Here is a 14429-nt window from a genome sequence, read left to right on the forward strand (position 1 = left end):
GGTGCTCCAGGCACTGTAGAAGAGATTCCCCTGCAGCCTGTGGTGAGGCAGGCTGTCCCCCTGCAGCCCATGGAGGTCCACGTTGGAGCAGTTATCCACCTGCAGCCCGTGGAGGACCCCCATGCTGGAGCAGATGGATGTGCCCAAAGGAGGCTGTGACCCCGTGGGAAGCCCATGCTGGAGCAGGCTCCTGGCAGTACCTGTGACCCTATGGGGGACCCACGCTGGAGTAGTCTGTTCCTGAAGGACTGCACCCCGTGGAAGGGACACATGCTGGAGCAGTTCGTGGAGGACTGCAGCCCGTGGGAAGGACTCATGTTGGAGAAGCTCATAGAAGACTGTGTCCCATGGGAGGGACCCCAAGTTGGAGCAGGGGAAGAGTGTGAGGAGTCCTCCCCCTGAGGAGGAAGGAGCAGCAGAGACAACACATAATGAATTGACCTCAACCCCCATTCCCTGTCCCCCCTGTGCTGCTGTGGGGGGTAGGTAGAGAACTCGGGAGTGAAGTTGAGTGTGGAAAGAAGGGAGGGATGGGGGGAAGGTGTTTTAAGATTTGGTTGTATTTCTCATTTTCCTACTCTGATTTTGACTGGCAATAAATTAATTTCCCGAAGTCGAGTCTGTTTTGCCCGTGACAGTAACTGGTGAGTGATCTCTTCCTGTCCTTTTATCGACCCATGAGCCTTTTGTTATATTTTCTCTCCCCTGTCCAGCTGAGGAGGGGGTGTGATAGAGCAGCTTGGTGGGCACCTGGCATCCAGCCAAGGTCAATCCACTACACGTGTCTAGTTTCGTATCACTGTGGAACTGCTATCCAAGTTATCACTCAGCACTACTTTTTAGCACAGCACTGCAACAGCCATCACTTCTCCAGGGCTCACCTGTTATGGGGACTATGTTTACTTCAACAGTGAAATGATTGATATAGAGAACGAACTGCTTATTGCTTAATGATTGTCTCTCTGTAACTTTACATACCAAGGACTGGTGTTTGTCAAGGATTAAGCCTGTCAGAGACTGGCACTTGGGAGTGATGAGCAAGAAGGAACCATGAGCGATCACAAAACTTAATTAAATGTTTGATGAACTTACGATCTTGTTAAGAAGGCACAAGTAGAGGCCTTGCTTGAATAGATAGGGCCGGAAAAGATAACAACTCCTGCCTTTGTTCTCGTCCTTGTAGATAATTTAGCTTAAACTAGCCATATGGTTCTAAACTACTAATGAAAACTTAGATAATAGGAGCACTAACAAGCACTGAGGTATCAAAACATGTAAAGGACCATACTGTGCAGAATCACCTGAGGAGGGTCAAATAGCGGACAAGTGAGGAAGACTATGGAAGACCACCAGAGGACTCCTGAAGACCACCAGAGACCTTCAATGCGCCTACGTAAAGGACATTTGCATATGCTAATAGTTTCCCAGAAAACTAATGAATATGTATAACATTTCTCGGAAATCTAGTGAATATGTATGTAGAACATGTACTTAACCTGCACAATTAGGCCCAACGGTGTGCACGATAGGTGGAGCGATCCCCCGTGCATCCAGCGCTGCCAATAAAGAATACCTACTTAATAGTTAATCAAACTATTGAGTTAGTTTCTTTGAATCAATCTGGCACCCCAGATGGGACCTGCTCTGCTCGGCTGCAGGACCCGCTGAGAACAGGACTCCCTAGGGTACCCCCGGGATTTCCCGGAGGGACTCCTCGCCTCAATCGGATCACTGCGGGAGCAGACAAGGACACCATCTAAAGGAGTAAAGGTATTCTTTATTCTTTTATGTTTATTTTATTTTTTGGACCGGTCATTTGTAAAAACTATCCATAAGTCATAAGACAAAAGCAAACTTATGCAGGATGGTGTATACCAGGTAGCTAGCACCCTTGGTATACATTTGGTGTGGTATATGTTTGGGTGCTTTTGTTTTGGTACACTCTGTATGCTTTTGTACACTTTGTGTGCTTTAGGTTTGGTACCCACTCATGTGCTTTTGTTTATGTTTTGAATTTGATCTTGACGTTTTTGGTTACTGAATGTGGTAAACGGCTATTGGAACTGAATTACGGATATCGTTTGCGGATTTTGGTCTTTGGATTGCAAATTGAAACGACATAAGACAATTAAAACTGTGGATCGAATGTTTGAGTGAATGAGATGCAGCTCAGCTGCGGAGCGCGTGTGGAGTTCTGATCTGCAGTTTCGTAACTCCGCAAGGGGTACGGCCGGAGACGAGCGAAGTGTGACTCACTGATGATTGGAACTTGAATTTATGTGTTAGCGTTGTAATTGTAAGTTTGAGTTTGATTATCTTAATCATTTTGTGGTGTTGGTGTAAGAAAGTCCCTGTATGGTGTATCGTATAAATGTGGGTATTTGAATGGTGTCTTTTACATCCAGGAAATGAGTGTATGCCCTCATATGTCCTGGAATGCGTGTGGTGCAAACAGAGGTTGCAAATAGATTGTGGAGGGGATATTGAATGCCCTGAGTGTCGGGTTTGGACTCCCTGGGACAAGAGGGAACGGGCTACGTATACAGTTGAGATTGTTTGTGGTTGGAAAGATAAAAATCTAAACGAGTAATATGGGAGGTAAACAAAGTGGTGGAATATTGAAAAAGAGCCCCTTAGGCTGCATTTTGGATCACTGGAAGGAGATAGGGGGACCGCCAGGTGGAAGTGTGGATAAGAAAACTTTAATAAAATATTGCAATCAGTGGTGGCCTTTATATAAGTTAGATGGTGATGAAAAATGGCCCTTGAATGGGACATTGAATTATAACACTTTGTTACAATTGATGTTGTTTTTGAGATGAGAAGGAAAATGGGATGAGGTGATGTACGCAGATATGTTTTTCACTTTAAGAAATCGTTCAGAATGGCAGAAAGAATGTGGTATTAATTTGGCCCCACAAGATCCTCTTGTGTTAGCAATGGAAAAGGAGCAGAAAAGGACTACAGGGAAGATGAAGAGATGTTGTTCGGCATGTAGTATAGGACAAAGATGTGTAAAATTAAAGGAAACTGAGGAAAGAATAGAAGATTTTGTTTTTTCACCACCCTTACTACCTCCAACACTCGTAGAAGGTAATTTTACTGACGATACGGGTGCGAAAGAACCTGATGAAGGTACGAGCACGAGAGATTTAGGTTTTACTCCTATAACAGCTTGCACCCGGAGTAAGGTCGGTCCAATAATCCAGGCTCCCTTAAGACAGGCAGTAGGAGCTACCGGTCCTACGAGGATTAAAGTGCCATTTACGATGAATGATTTAGATTCATGGAGGGAAATGGTAAAAGGATATCGGGATGATCCTGAGGGAGTTGCTAAAAGATTTGAGTTAATCGTTACAAATCAAGATCCAGATTGGAGAGAGATTGATTTGATGTTAGATGCCTTAACCGAAACTGAAAAGCAATTAATAATAAAGACTGCTCGGACTCAGGTCCAAATTCAAATAACTGCTGGGGTTTTACCCGGTACGGTAGATAATCACGTACCGAGAACAGACCCCAATTGGGACCCTAATGATGACAGTGATTACCGATTGTTGAAAAAATATCAAGAATGGATAAAGATCGGTATTGAAAATGCGATACCAAAAGCAGTTAATTGGTCAAGTCTGTATTCAGTAAAACAAGGTCAGACTGAAACTCCCACAGAGTTTCTTGATCGGTTAAGAGCAGCTATGCGGAAATTTACTACCTTAGATCCCTTATCTGAAGTAGGAAAACAACAGTTAGTCTCTTTGTTTCTAGGACAATCTTCAGAAGATATAAGGCGAAAGCTTCAGAAACTAAAAGAGCCTGAGATAAGGGACTTAGAGAAGTTGATAGAGGAAGCTTGGAGAACGTATCGAAACAGAGAGGGGGATGAGAGACGAAAATTGGGAAAAGCTATTGCTGCAGCTACAGTAGCTGCGCTGGGAAAGCAGGACAACTCCCTTCGTGGGAGGGGTCGGGGAATTGGAAGGAGGGGAGGCTCACGCCAGCCCTTAAGATCAGATCAATGTGCTTATTGTAAAGAAATAGGCCATTGGAAAGGACAATGTCCTAAGCTAAGTGGAGCACGAACTGTTGTAGCCGATGTTACCTCTGGTCAATGAGGGGGACCGGGGGAATCCACCCTAGCGGATCCACTGGTTAAAGTTAAGCTAGGGAAAATAGAACAAGAGGTGGATTTTCTTGTAGATACGGGAGCGTCCTATTCAGTGTTAAATCAAAGGTTGATACCGGAGGATGAAGAGTTTGTGACTGTAGTGGGAGCTACTGGCCAGCAGAAAAAGGCTTATTTCCTAAAACCGCTTAAATATAAATTGGGTAAACAAATAGGAATACACAAATTTCTGTATTTGCCCGGATCTCCAAAATCCTTGTTAGGCCGTGATTTGCTAGAACAATTGGAAGCAGAAATTGTTTTTGAAAAAGGAAAAATGGAATTAAAAATCAAGGAAGACCAGCTAATTAACATTTTAAGCCTGGCATTAATACAAGCTGAACCAAAATTTGAAGTACCTCCGGAAATTGTTGATCAAGTATATCCTGGAGTCTGGGCCTCTGAGGTTCCAGGAAAAGCTAAAAATGCAGCCCCTATAGTAATTAAGCTGAGACCAGGAGAAGAACCTGTCAAAGTTAAGCAATATCCCCTGAAAACAGATGATAGGAAGGGGATCAAGGAAATAATTGACAAGTTTCTACAATATGGAATATTGATTGAGTGTGAATCAGAATATAATACACCTATACTACCAATTAAAAAGGCAGACGGGAAAAGCTATAGGTTGGTCCAAGATCTGAGAGCCATAAATAAGATTACTGAAGATATACATCCAGTAGTCGCAAATCCATATACTTTGTTAACAAAACTAAAAGATAACCAAGTTTGGTTTACCGTGCTGGATTTGAAGGATGCCTTCTTCTGCCTGACCTTAGCCGCAGAAAGTCAGAATTTGTTTGCTTTTGAATGGGAGAATCCTGAATCCGGAAGAAGAACTCAGCTAACGTGGACAGTATTACCTCAAGGCTTTAAGAATAGCCCCACTATCTTTGGAAATCAATTGGCGAAAGAGCTTGAAACTTGGGTACCTCCAGACAATGAAGGAATCTTGTTACAATATGTGGATGATCTCTTAATAGCTACTGAAACCAGGGAAAGCTGTATTCGATGGACTGTGAATCTTCTTAATTTTTTGGGTTTAAGTGGATATCGAGTCTCTCAACAGAAAGCCCAGCTGGTTCGACAGCGTGTGACCTACCTGGGACTTGAAATCTCGGGAGGACAACGGGAGCTCGGGACCGAGCGAAAAGAAGCCATTTGCCGAACCCCGGAGCCCCAAACGGTAAAAGAGCTGCGGACCTTTCTGGGAATGACAGGTTGGTGCCGCCTTTGGATATATAATTACGGATTATTGGTAAAGCCATTATATGAATTGATAAAGAGAGACCAGTCAAAATTAACTTGGACTGGAGAAGCACGAAACGCATTTAAGCAACTCAAACGAGAACTAATGAGAGCTCCTGCTCTGGGACTGCCAGATATTTCAAAACCGTTTTGGCTGTTTTCTCATGAGAGACAAGGAATAGCTTTGGGAGTACTAGCACAAAGACTTGGTCCCTATAAACGAGCTGTAGCTTATTTCTCCAAACAGCTGGACGAGGTAAGCAAAGGATGGCCTGGCTGCCTTCGAGCTGTTGCAGCAGTTGTTATCAATATTCAAGAGGCCCGAAAGTTTACCATGGGACAGAAAATAACGGTGTTAGTCTCCCATGCAGTTTCAGCGGTTTTGGAACAAAAAGGAAGCCATTGGCTCTCACCCCAGAGATTCTTAAAGTACCAAGCAGTGTTAGTAGAACAAGATGATGTAGAAATTGTAGTTACTAACATTGTCAATCCAGCCTCTTTTCTTAGTGGAACTTTGGATGAACCAGTGACACATGACTGCATAGAAACAGTAGAAGCTATATATTCCAGTCGACCAGACCTCAAAGAAGAACCTCTGGAGGATGCTGAAAACTCCTGGTATACCGACGGGAGTAGTTTTATAAAACAGGGACAACGTAAAGCAGGATATGCAATCACAACCACCCAACAGGTAATCGAATCTAAGTCATTGCCTTCCGGAACTTCAGCCCAAAAGGCGGAGATAATTGCCCTTACCCGAGCATTGGAATTGGCAAAAGGGAAAAAGATAAACATTTGGACAGATTCTAAATATGCATTCGGAGTAGTTCACGCTCACGGTGCAATTTGGAAGGAACGAGGATTGCTAACTGCTCAAGGAAAGCAAATAAAACATGCAGAAGAAATCTTAAAACTATTAGAAGCCGTGAAGCAACCAGAAAAGGTAGCTATCATGCATTGTCGAGGACACCAAAAAGGAAACACAGATTCAGAAATTGGAAATCGACTAGCAGATTATGAGGCTAGGCGGGTGGCAGAAGTGGTGGAAGCAGAGTCATTATCCTTAATACCAGACGGTAAAATCCAAACTGTAAGTACAAATCAGAAACCAAATTATTCGAAGGAAGACCTAAAATTAATTGAAGATCTGGATGGTAAAGTAGAGTCAGATGGATGGGTTCATTTAGCAGATAATCGTATAGTAATACCATCCAATTTAATATGGACAACAGTTTGAACATAATAAGACGCATTGGGGAGCGGATGCCCTATACAAAAGCTTAAATCAGAAATTAATAGGATGCAATCTGTATACAATGGTGAAACAAATATCTCAACAGTGTGAAATTTGTTTACGTAATAACCCTAATGTAGCGAATAAAGTAAAGTTGGGGATAATTGGCAAAGGAAATTATCCAGGACAACAGTGGCAAATTGATTTTTCGGAACTCCCAAGAAAAGGGGGGTACCGATACTTGTTAGTCATGACTGACACATTTTCAGGCTGGCCAGAGGCTTTCCCCTGCCGAACAAACAAAGCAAGAGAAGTAACTAAGATATTGTTGAATGAAATCATTCCTCGTTTCGGAATTCCAGCAACAATATCTTCCGATCGAGGTTCTCATTTTTGTGCCAAAGTAGTACAGCAGGTGAGCCAAACTTTAAGGATAGACTGGCAGTTACATACCCCACATAGACCTCAAGCAAGTGGGCAAGTTGAAAAGATGAATCATTTAATTAAGCAACAGATAGCAAAAATTGGTCAGGAGACTAATCTAACTTGGCCCCAATCTCTTCCCCTGGCATTGCTTAGAATGAGAGTGAAACCAAAAGCAAAGGAAAATTTAAGTCCCTTTGAAATATTGTATGGGAGACCATATCAATTTCAATTTACAGGAGAAGATTTAACCCAACTGGGTGCAGGGTATTTGTGTGACTACATGGTATCCCTCCAGAAGCAGTTGGAAAATATAGATAAGTTTTAGGAACCAGGGCTAGAGGGTTAGATCAACCAATCCATCCCTTTAAACCGGGTGATTATGTATATGTAAAGATTTTTTCAGGACAACCTCTGGAGGAGAAATGGGACGGACCCTATCAAGTGTTGCTGACGACCTTCACCGCCATTAAGATCAAGGAACAGCCAGCCTGGATTCACTCTTCAAGAGTAAAGAGAGCACCTGAGAGACCATGGACGGCCATCCCTACAGGACCCACGGGTCTGCGATTCTCCAGATCATGATGGTAACAGAGTTATTACTCGGTTCAAATGAAGCTCGATGGAACTTGAACTCACATTTTTCCTTGACACAAAATGTTTCCCAAATCCTGAACAGAACTGACTGTTGGATATGTACTCACATGCCAGAACATGGGGAAAAAGGAATCCCACTAATTGGTATTCCGATACCAAGAAATCACTCCTGGACCAATCTTTGGGAAAGTACCACATGGTATACTGACAATGATGAAGTCTGGAAGTTAGAAATAACTAGTCCTGAGGCCTAGGAGCCTTATTGTACGTGTGTACAGAGATGTAATCCACCTAGAGGACTTGGAAAAATTGACTGTGTTAATGGGATGTATGTAGGGAATCATACAGTTTGTAACAAAACTATAGATATTGGAACTTCAACTTCTGTTAATACTACAGCATGGCCAGTGCCGGAAGGAAAAGGATGGTACTGGCTATGCAATGACACTGCCCGGAAGGTTTTACCAAAGAATTGGATGGGAACATGTACTTTGGGAGCAGTGGTTCTGAATATGACTATACACAGTTCTCCACCAAAAGGATGGGTGCGAACACACTTTCGAAAGATTAGACGAGATGTTGAGAATCCTTTAGTAAGGAGGCCTACTGCCTTTCATAGTTTTGTCCGATGGTTTCTTCCATGGTTGGGAGTGAGTGAGTTAGAAAAAGCCATAGTTAACATTTCGGCAGTAATAGAAAACCTTGAGAATAGAACAATTGATGCAATAAGAGCCCAACAATTAGAAATATCCAGTTTATCTCAAATTGTACAACAAAATAGAATGGCATTAGATCTATTATTGACCTCTCAGGGTGGAGTATGCACAGTTATAAATACGAGTTGTTGCATGTATATAGATCAAAGTGGAAGAATCTCCACCGACTTAGAAGAAATTTGGAAACAGACCAAAATTTTACATGAGATAACAAAGGATGACCTCTCATGGGGATTTAAAGAACTGTGGGACAAACTAACATCCTGGCTGCCAAATTTTGGATGGCTAAAGCAAATTTTTATTGTGGTTATAATTTTAATGACTTTAGGAATGATGGTCTGCATTATGCTTAAGTGTTTTGTGTGGTGTTGTCAGAGCACGGTAGAAAATTACGAAAGTTGGAAACGAAATAAAATCAGACATCAAGTAGAAACCGGAAAATACTTTACACGGTCTCTCGGAAGTAGTGGAATCCTATAGTTGCAAAAGAATTTGCAAAGGTTTAAAGAAAAGGGGGGGTTGATATAGAGAACGAACTGCTTATTGCTTAATGATTGTCTCTCTGTAACTTTACATACCAAGGACTGGTGTTTGTCAAGGATTAAGCCTGTCAGAGACTGGCACTTGGGAGTGATGAGCAAGAAGGAACCATGAGCGATCACAAAACTTAATTAAATGTTTGATGAACTTACGATCTTGTTAAGAAGGCACAAGTAGAGGCCTTGCTTGAATAGATAGGGCCGGAAAAGATAACAACTCCTGCCTTTGTTCTCGTCCTTGTAGATAATTTAGCTTAAACTAGCCATATGGTTCTAAACTACTAATGAAAACTTAGATAATAGGAGCACTAACAAGCACTGAGGTATCAAAACATGTAAAGGACCATACTGTGCAGAATCACCTGAGGAGGGTCAAATAGCGGACAAGTGAGGAAGACTATGGAAGACCACCAGAGGACTCCTGAAGACCACCAGAGACTTTCAATGCGCCTACGTAAAGGACATTTGCATATGCTAATAGTTTCCCAGAAAACTAATGAATATGTATAACATTTCTCGGAAATCTAGTGAATATGTATGTAGAACATGTACTTAACCTGCACAATTAGGCCCAACGGTGTGCACAATAGGTGGAGCGATCCCCCGTGCATCCAGCGCTGCCAATAAAGAATACCTACTTAATAGTTAATCAAACTATTGAGTTAGTTTCTTTGAATCATGATTGTCTTAATATCTAGTAAATATTGTCAGTGTAGTAACGTTTTAGTTTCGTGTCTGCACTGAGGAATGTTTGCCAGTGAACTTGTCCAACCTATTAGGTATGTTTTCATGTTGATAAGGGAGAATTATGCCCAAGCAGGAAAGTAATATTAGAGCATGCTTGAAAGGTGGGGTTTTCTCTGTGTGTGTTATTATTCTGTACATCTCTTATGATCCCTTCAATTCATTGAGGAAGAACAGATACAACCTGTTAGGAAAGTGCTACTTCTGAATGTTACCCTTACTCTAGGATCTGGCACTGTCTAGATGCCCTGTGTTGGAGAGGGAATTGATTGTGCTGAAATGAACTTTTTTTTTTTTTTAAACTGAGTGGCTCAGGATTTGAGGTCAAACCAATCTCTCAGTTTCACTGAGGAGCTTTGAGATTTATTTGGATTTTTGGTTGAAATCTGTTTGTCTATTTTGTCTTAAAAGCAACATGTGAAGGACAGCAGCAATGAAATCATAGAATCATAGAATGGTTTGGGTTGGAAGGGACTGTAAAGATCATCTAGTTCCAACCCCCCCCCCCCGCCATGGGCAGGGATACCTTCCACTAGACCAGGTTGCTCAAAGTCTCATCCAAGCTGGCCTTGAACACTTCCAGGGATGGGGCATCCACAAACTCTCTGGGCAACCTGTTCCAGTGTCTCACCACCGTCACAATAAACAATTTCTTCCTAATATCTAATCTAAATCTACCCTCTTTCAGTTTAAAGCCATTACCCCTCATCCTATCACTATACTCCCTGATAAAGAGTCCCTCCCCATCGTTCCTGTAGGCTCCCTTTAAGTACTGGAAGGCTGCACTAAGGTCACCCTGGAGCCGTCTGTTCTCTAGGCTAAAGAACCCCAACTCTCTCAGCCTGTCCTCATACAGGAGGTGCTCCAGCCTCCTGATCATCTTCATGGTCCTTCTCTGGACTTGCTCCAACAGGTCCATGTCTTTCTTATGCTGGGGGCCCCAGAGCTGAACACAGTACTCCAGGTGGGGTCTCACGAGAGCAGAGTACAGGGGGAGAATCACCTCCCTCGACCTCCTGGCCACACTTCTTTTGATGCAGCCCAGGATGCGATTGCCTTTCTGGGCTGCTAGTGCACATTACCAGCTCATATTCAGTTTTTCATCCACCAGTACCCCCAAGTCTTTCCCCTCATTGCTGTTCTCAATCCACTCATCGCCCAGCCTGTATCCATGTTTGGGATTATCCCGACACAGGTGCAGGACTTTACACTTGGCCTTGTTAAACTTCATGAAGTTCGCTTGGGCCTACCTCTCAAGCCTGTCAAGGTCCCTCTGGATGGCATCCCTTCCCTCCAGCGAATCAACTGCACCACTCAACTTGGTGTCATTGGCAAACTTGCTGAGGGTGCACTCAATCCCACTGTCCGTGTCCCCAACAAAGATGTTAAATAATACTGGTCACAATATGGACCCTAAGGGACCCCACTTGCCACTGGTCTCCACCCAGACATCGAGCCATTGACCACAACTCTTTGAGTGCGACCATCCAGCCAATTCCTTATCCACTGAGTGGTCCACCCATCAAATCCATGTCTCTCCATTTCAGAGACAAGGATGTTGTGCAAGACAGTATCAAATGTTTTACGCGTATCCAGGTAGATGACGTCAGTTGCTCTTCCCTTATCCACCAATGCTGTAACCCTGTTGTAGAAGGCCACCAAATTTGTCAGGCATGATTTGCCCTTAGTGAAGCCTTGTTGGCTGTCTCCAATCACCTCTCTGTTCTCCATGTCCCTTAGCATAGTTTCCAGGAAGACCTGCTCCACGATCTTGCTGGGCACAGAGGTGAGACTGACCAGCCTGTAGTTCCCCAGGTCTTCCTTTTTTCCCTTTTTAAAAATGGGGGTTATGTTTCCCCTTTTCCAGTCACCGGGAACTTCACCAGTGTTGTGGTTTAACCCCAGGCAGCAACTAACCACCATGCAGCCACTCACTCACTCCCCCCCCACACCCAGTGGGATGGGGGAGAGAATCGGAAAAAAAAGTAAAACTCATGGGTTGAGATAAGAACAGTTTAATAGAACAGAAAGGAAGAAACTAATAATGATAATGATAACACTAATCAAATGACAATAGTAATAATAAAAGGATTGGAATATACAAAACAAGTTATGCACAATACAATTGCTCACCACTCACTGACCGATGCCCAGTTAGTTCCCAAGCAGCGATCCCCCCAGGCCAACTCCCCCCAGTTTATATACTAGGCATGATGTCACAGGGTATGGAATACCCCGTTGGCCAGCTTGGGTCAGCTGTCCTGGCTGTGTCCCCTCCCAACTTCTTGTGCCCCTCCAGCTTTCTCGCTGGCTGGGCATGAGAAGCTGAAAAATCCTTGACTTAGTGGAAACACTACTTGGCAACAACTGAAAACATCAGTGTGTTATCAACATTCTTCTCATACCTAACTCAAAAACATAGCACTGTACCAGCTACTAGGAAGAAAATTAACTATCCCAGCCAAAACCAGGACAACCAGTCTGCCATGACTTTTCAAATATGATGGATAGTGGCTTAGCAACTTCATCTGCCAGTTCCCTCAGGACCCTCAGATGCATCTCATCAGGTCCCATGGACTTGTGCACCTTCAGGTTCCTTAGATGGTCTCGAACCTGATCTTCTCCTACAGCAGGCAGTACTTCATTCTCCCAGTCCTTGCCTTTGGATTCTGTGAATTGGGTGGTGTGGCTAGAGCACTTGCCGGTGAAGACTGAGGCAAAAATGTCGTTGAATACCTCAGCCTTGTCCATGTCAGATGTAGCCAGGTCTCCTGTTTTGCTCATCGGGGGGGTACAGTTTCTTTCATCTTCCTTTGTTGTCCTGAAGAAACCTTTCTTGTTATTTTTTTTATGTCCCTAGCCAAGTTCAGCTCCAGCTGTGCCTTGGCTTTCCTGATCCCCTCCCTGTGCTCTCGGGCCATATCCCTTTAATCTCCCCAGGATGTATATCCCTGCCTCCACTGCCTATGCATTTTGGTTTTGTGTTTTAGTTTGACTAAGAGGTCTTGACTTAGCCAAGCTGGCCTCCTGCCTCCTCTGCCCGACTTCTTGCACATCAGGATTGAGAGCTCTTGCACCCTAAGAAAAATGTCTTTAAATATCTCCCAGCTCTCATTTGCTTCTTTGCCTCTGAGGGCAGTTTCCCAAGGGAACCCACGCACTAGCACTCTAAACAGCCAAAAGTTTGCCTTTCTGAGGTTTAGGGTCCTGGCTCTACTTTTTACCCATCTTGTACCCCTCAAGATTGAGAATTCTACCAGGGCATGATCACTGCAGCCCAGGCTACCTCCAGTCTTGACCTCTCCGATAAGTTCTTCTGTATCAGAAAAAGTGTGGCCAGCAGGAGCAGGGAGGTGATTGTTCCCCTGTATTTGGCCCTGGTGAGGCCGCACCTTGAGTACTGTGTTCAGTTTTGGGCCCCTCACTACAGGAAAGACATTGAGGTGTTGGAGCATGTCCAGAGAAGGGCAACAAAGCTGGTGAGGGGCCTGGAGCACAAGTCTTATGAGGAGCGGCTGAGGGAAGTGGGGATGTTTAGTCTAGAGAAGAGGAGGCTGAGGGGAGACCTTATCGCTCTCTACAACTACCTGAAAGGGGGTTGTAGTGAGGTGGGTGCTGGTTTCTTCTGTCAGGTGGCTGGAGATAGGACGGGAGGAAATGGCATCAAGTTGCAGCAAGGGAGGTTTAGGTTGGATATTAGGAAAAATTTTTTTACTGAGAGGGTTGTCAGGCATTGGAACAGGCTGCCCAGGGAAGTGGTGGTGTCACCATCCCTGGAGGTATTCAAAAAAGCGTGTAGACAAGGTACTCCAGAACATGGTTTAGTGGGCATGGTTGATGGTTGGACTCGATGATCTTGAAGGTCTTTTCCAACCTAAATGATTCTATGATTAGTGAGCAACAGGTCCAGCAGTGCCTCTCCTCTGGTTGGGCTCTTCATCACCTGTACTAGGAAGTTGTCCTCAATGCACTCCAGTAGTTTCCTGGACTGCTTGCAGTTCACTGTGCTGCTTTTCCAGCAGATGTCTGGGTGGTTGAAGTCCCCTATCAGGATCAGGGCCTGCGAGCGTGATGCTTACTGCAGTTGAAGAAAGAACTCTTCATCAACCTCCTCTTCTTGATCGGGTGGCCTGTAGTAGACACCAACCACGAAGTTTCCTTTGTTGTACCACCACTTGCAGAGCTGTAATTGGAGTGTGGCAGTAAGATTTGATAGTCTGACTTAATCCTGCAGCTATTTCTATCTATGACTCTCCTCTTAACCTCAGGAACCCATTTTTAGAAATGTTTGGAGATGTGTGCAAAGCAAGCCAGATCTTTGAAGAAGGTCCAGCTGGGGAGTATGGGGAAGAGGGGGAGGGGCAGGCAGGTGTTTGTAAGGAGAAACAACAGTTACATGTATGTCTCAATATACATGTTGATAAAATCTTGGACTTTATTGCACAATAACTGTCACATTTTTTTCCTGAAAAAATGAGCTGCTGCTTAAAGAGTACAGTCTTGACACTTACTCTGCGTTTGTTTTGTCCAGAACTGCTTTGATGATGGCTTGTCAAGCTGGTAGCCTTAACATGGTGGAAGCCTTCCTTAGGAAAGGTGCAGATGTCAGTTTAGTAGATGTCTTTGAACAGAATGCCCTGCATTACTCCAAGCTCTCCGAGAATACAGGGATCCAGAATCTCCTATCATCAAAGTTATCTCAGGATATGGGTATGTAAGAGATGCTGATCTGCAGTTTGTCACTTCTTGAATTGGCTACATGTATGTTT

At 43.8% G+C, this 14429-nt stretch overlaps 1 protein-coding gene across 1 annotated transcript in view; it reads left to right on the forward strand.

Moving 5' to 3' along the window:
* Positions 1-14429, forward strand: part of LOC128136158 (ankycorbin-like) — a 58150-nt gene that overhangs the window by 33017 nt on the left and 10704 nt on the right. Inside the window, exon 6 of the mRNA XM_052775331.1 lies at positions 14192-14370. Coding sequence (XP_052631291.1) covers positions 14192-14370 — 179 coding nt within the window. The remainder of the gene's footprint in view (positions 1-14191; positions 14371-14429) is intronic.

This window comes from Harpia harpyja, chromosome W, assembly GCF_026419915.1.
Source record: "Harpia harpyja isolate bHarHar1 chromosome W, bHarHar1 primary haplotype, whole genome shotgun sequence".
NCBI classification, from domain to species: domain Eukaryota; kingdom Metazoa; phylum Chordata; class Aves; order Accipitriformes; family Accipitridae; genus Harpia; species Harpia harpyja.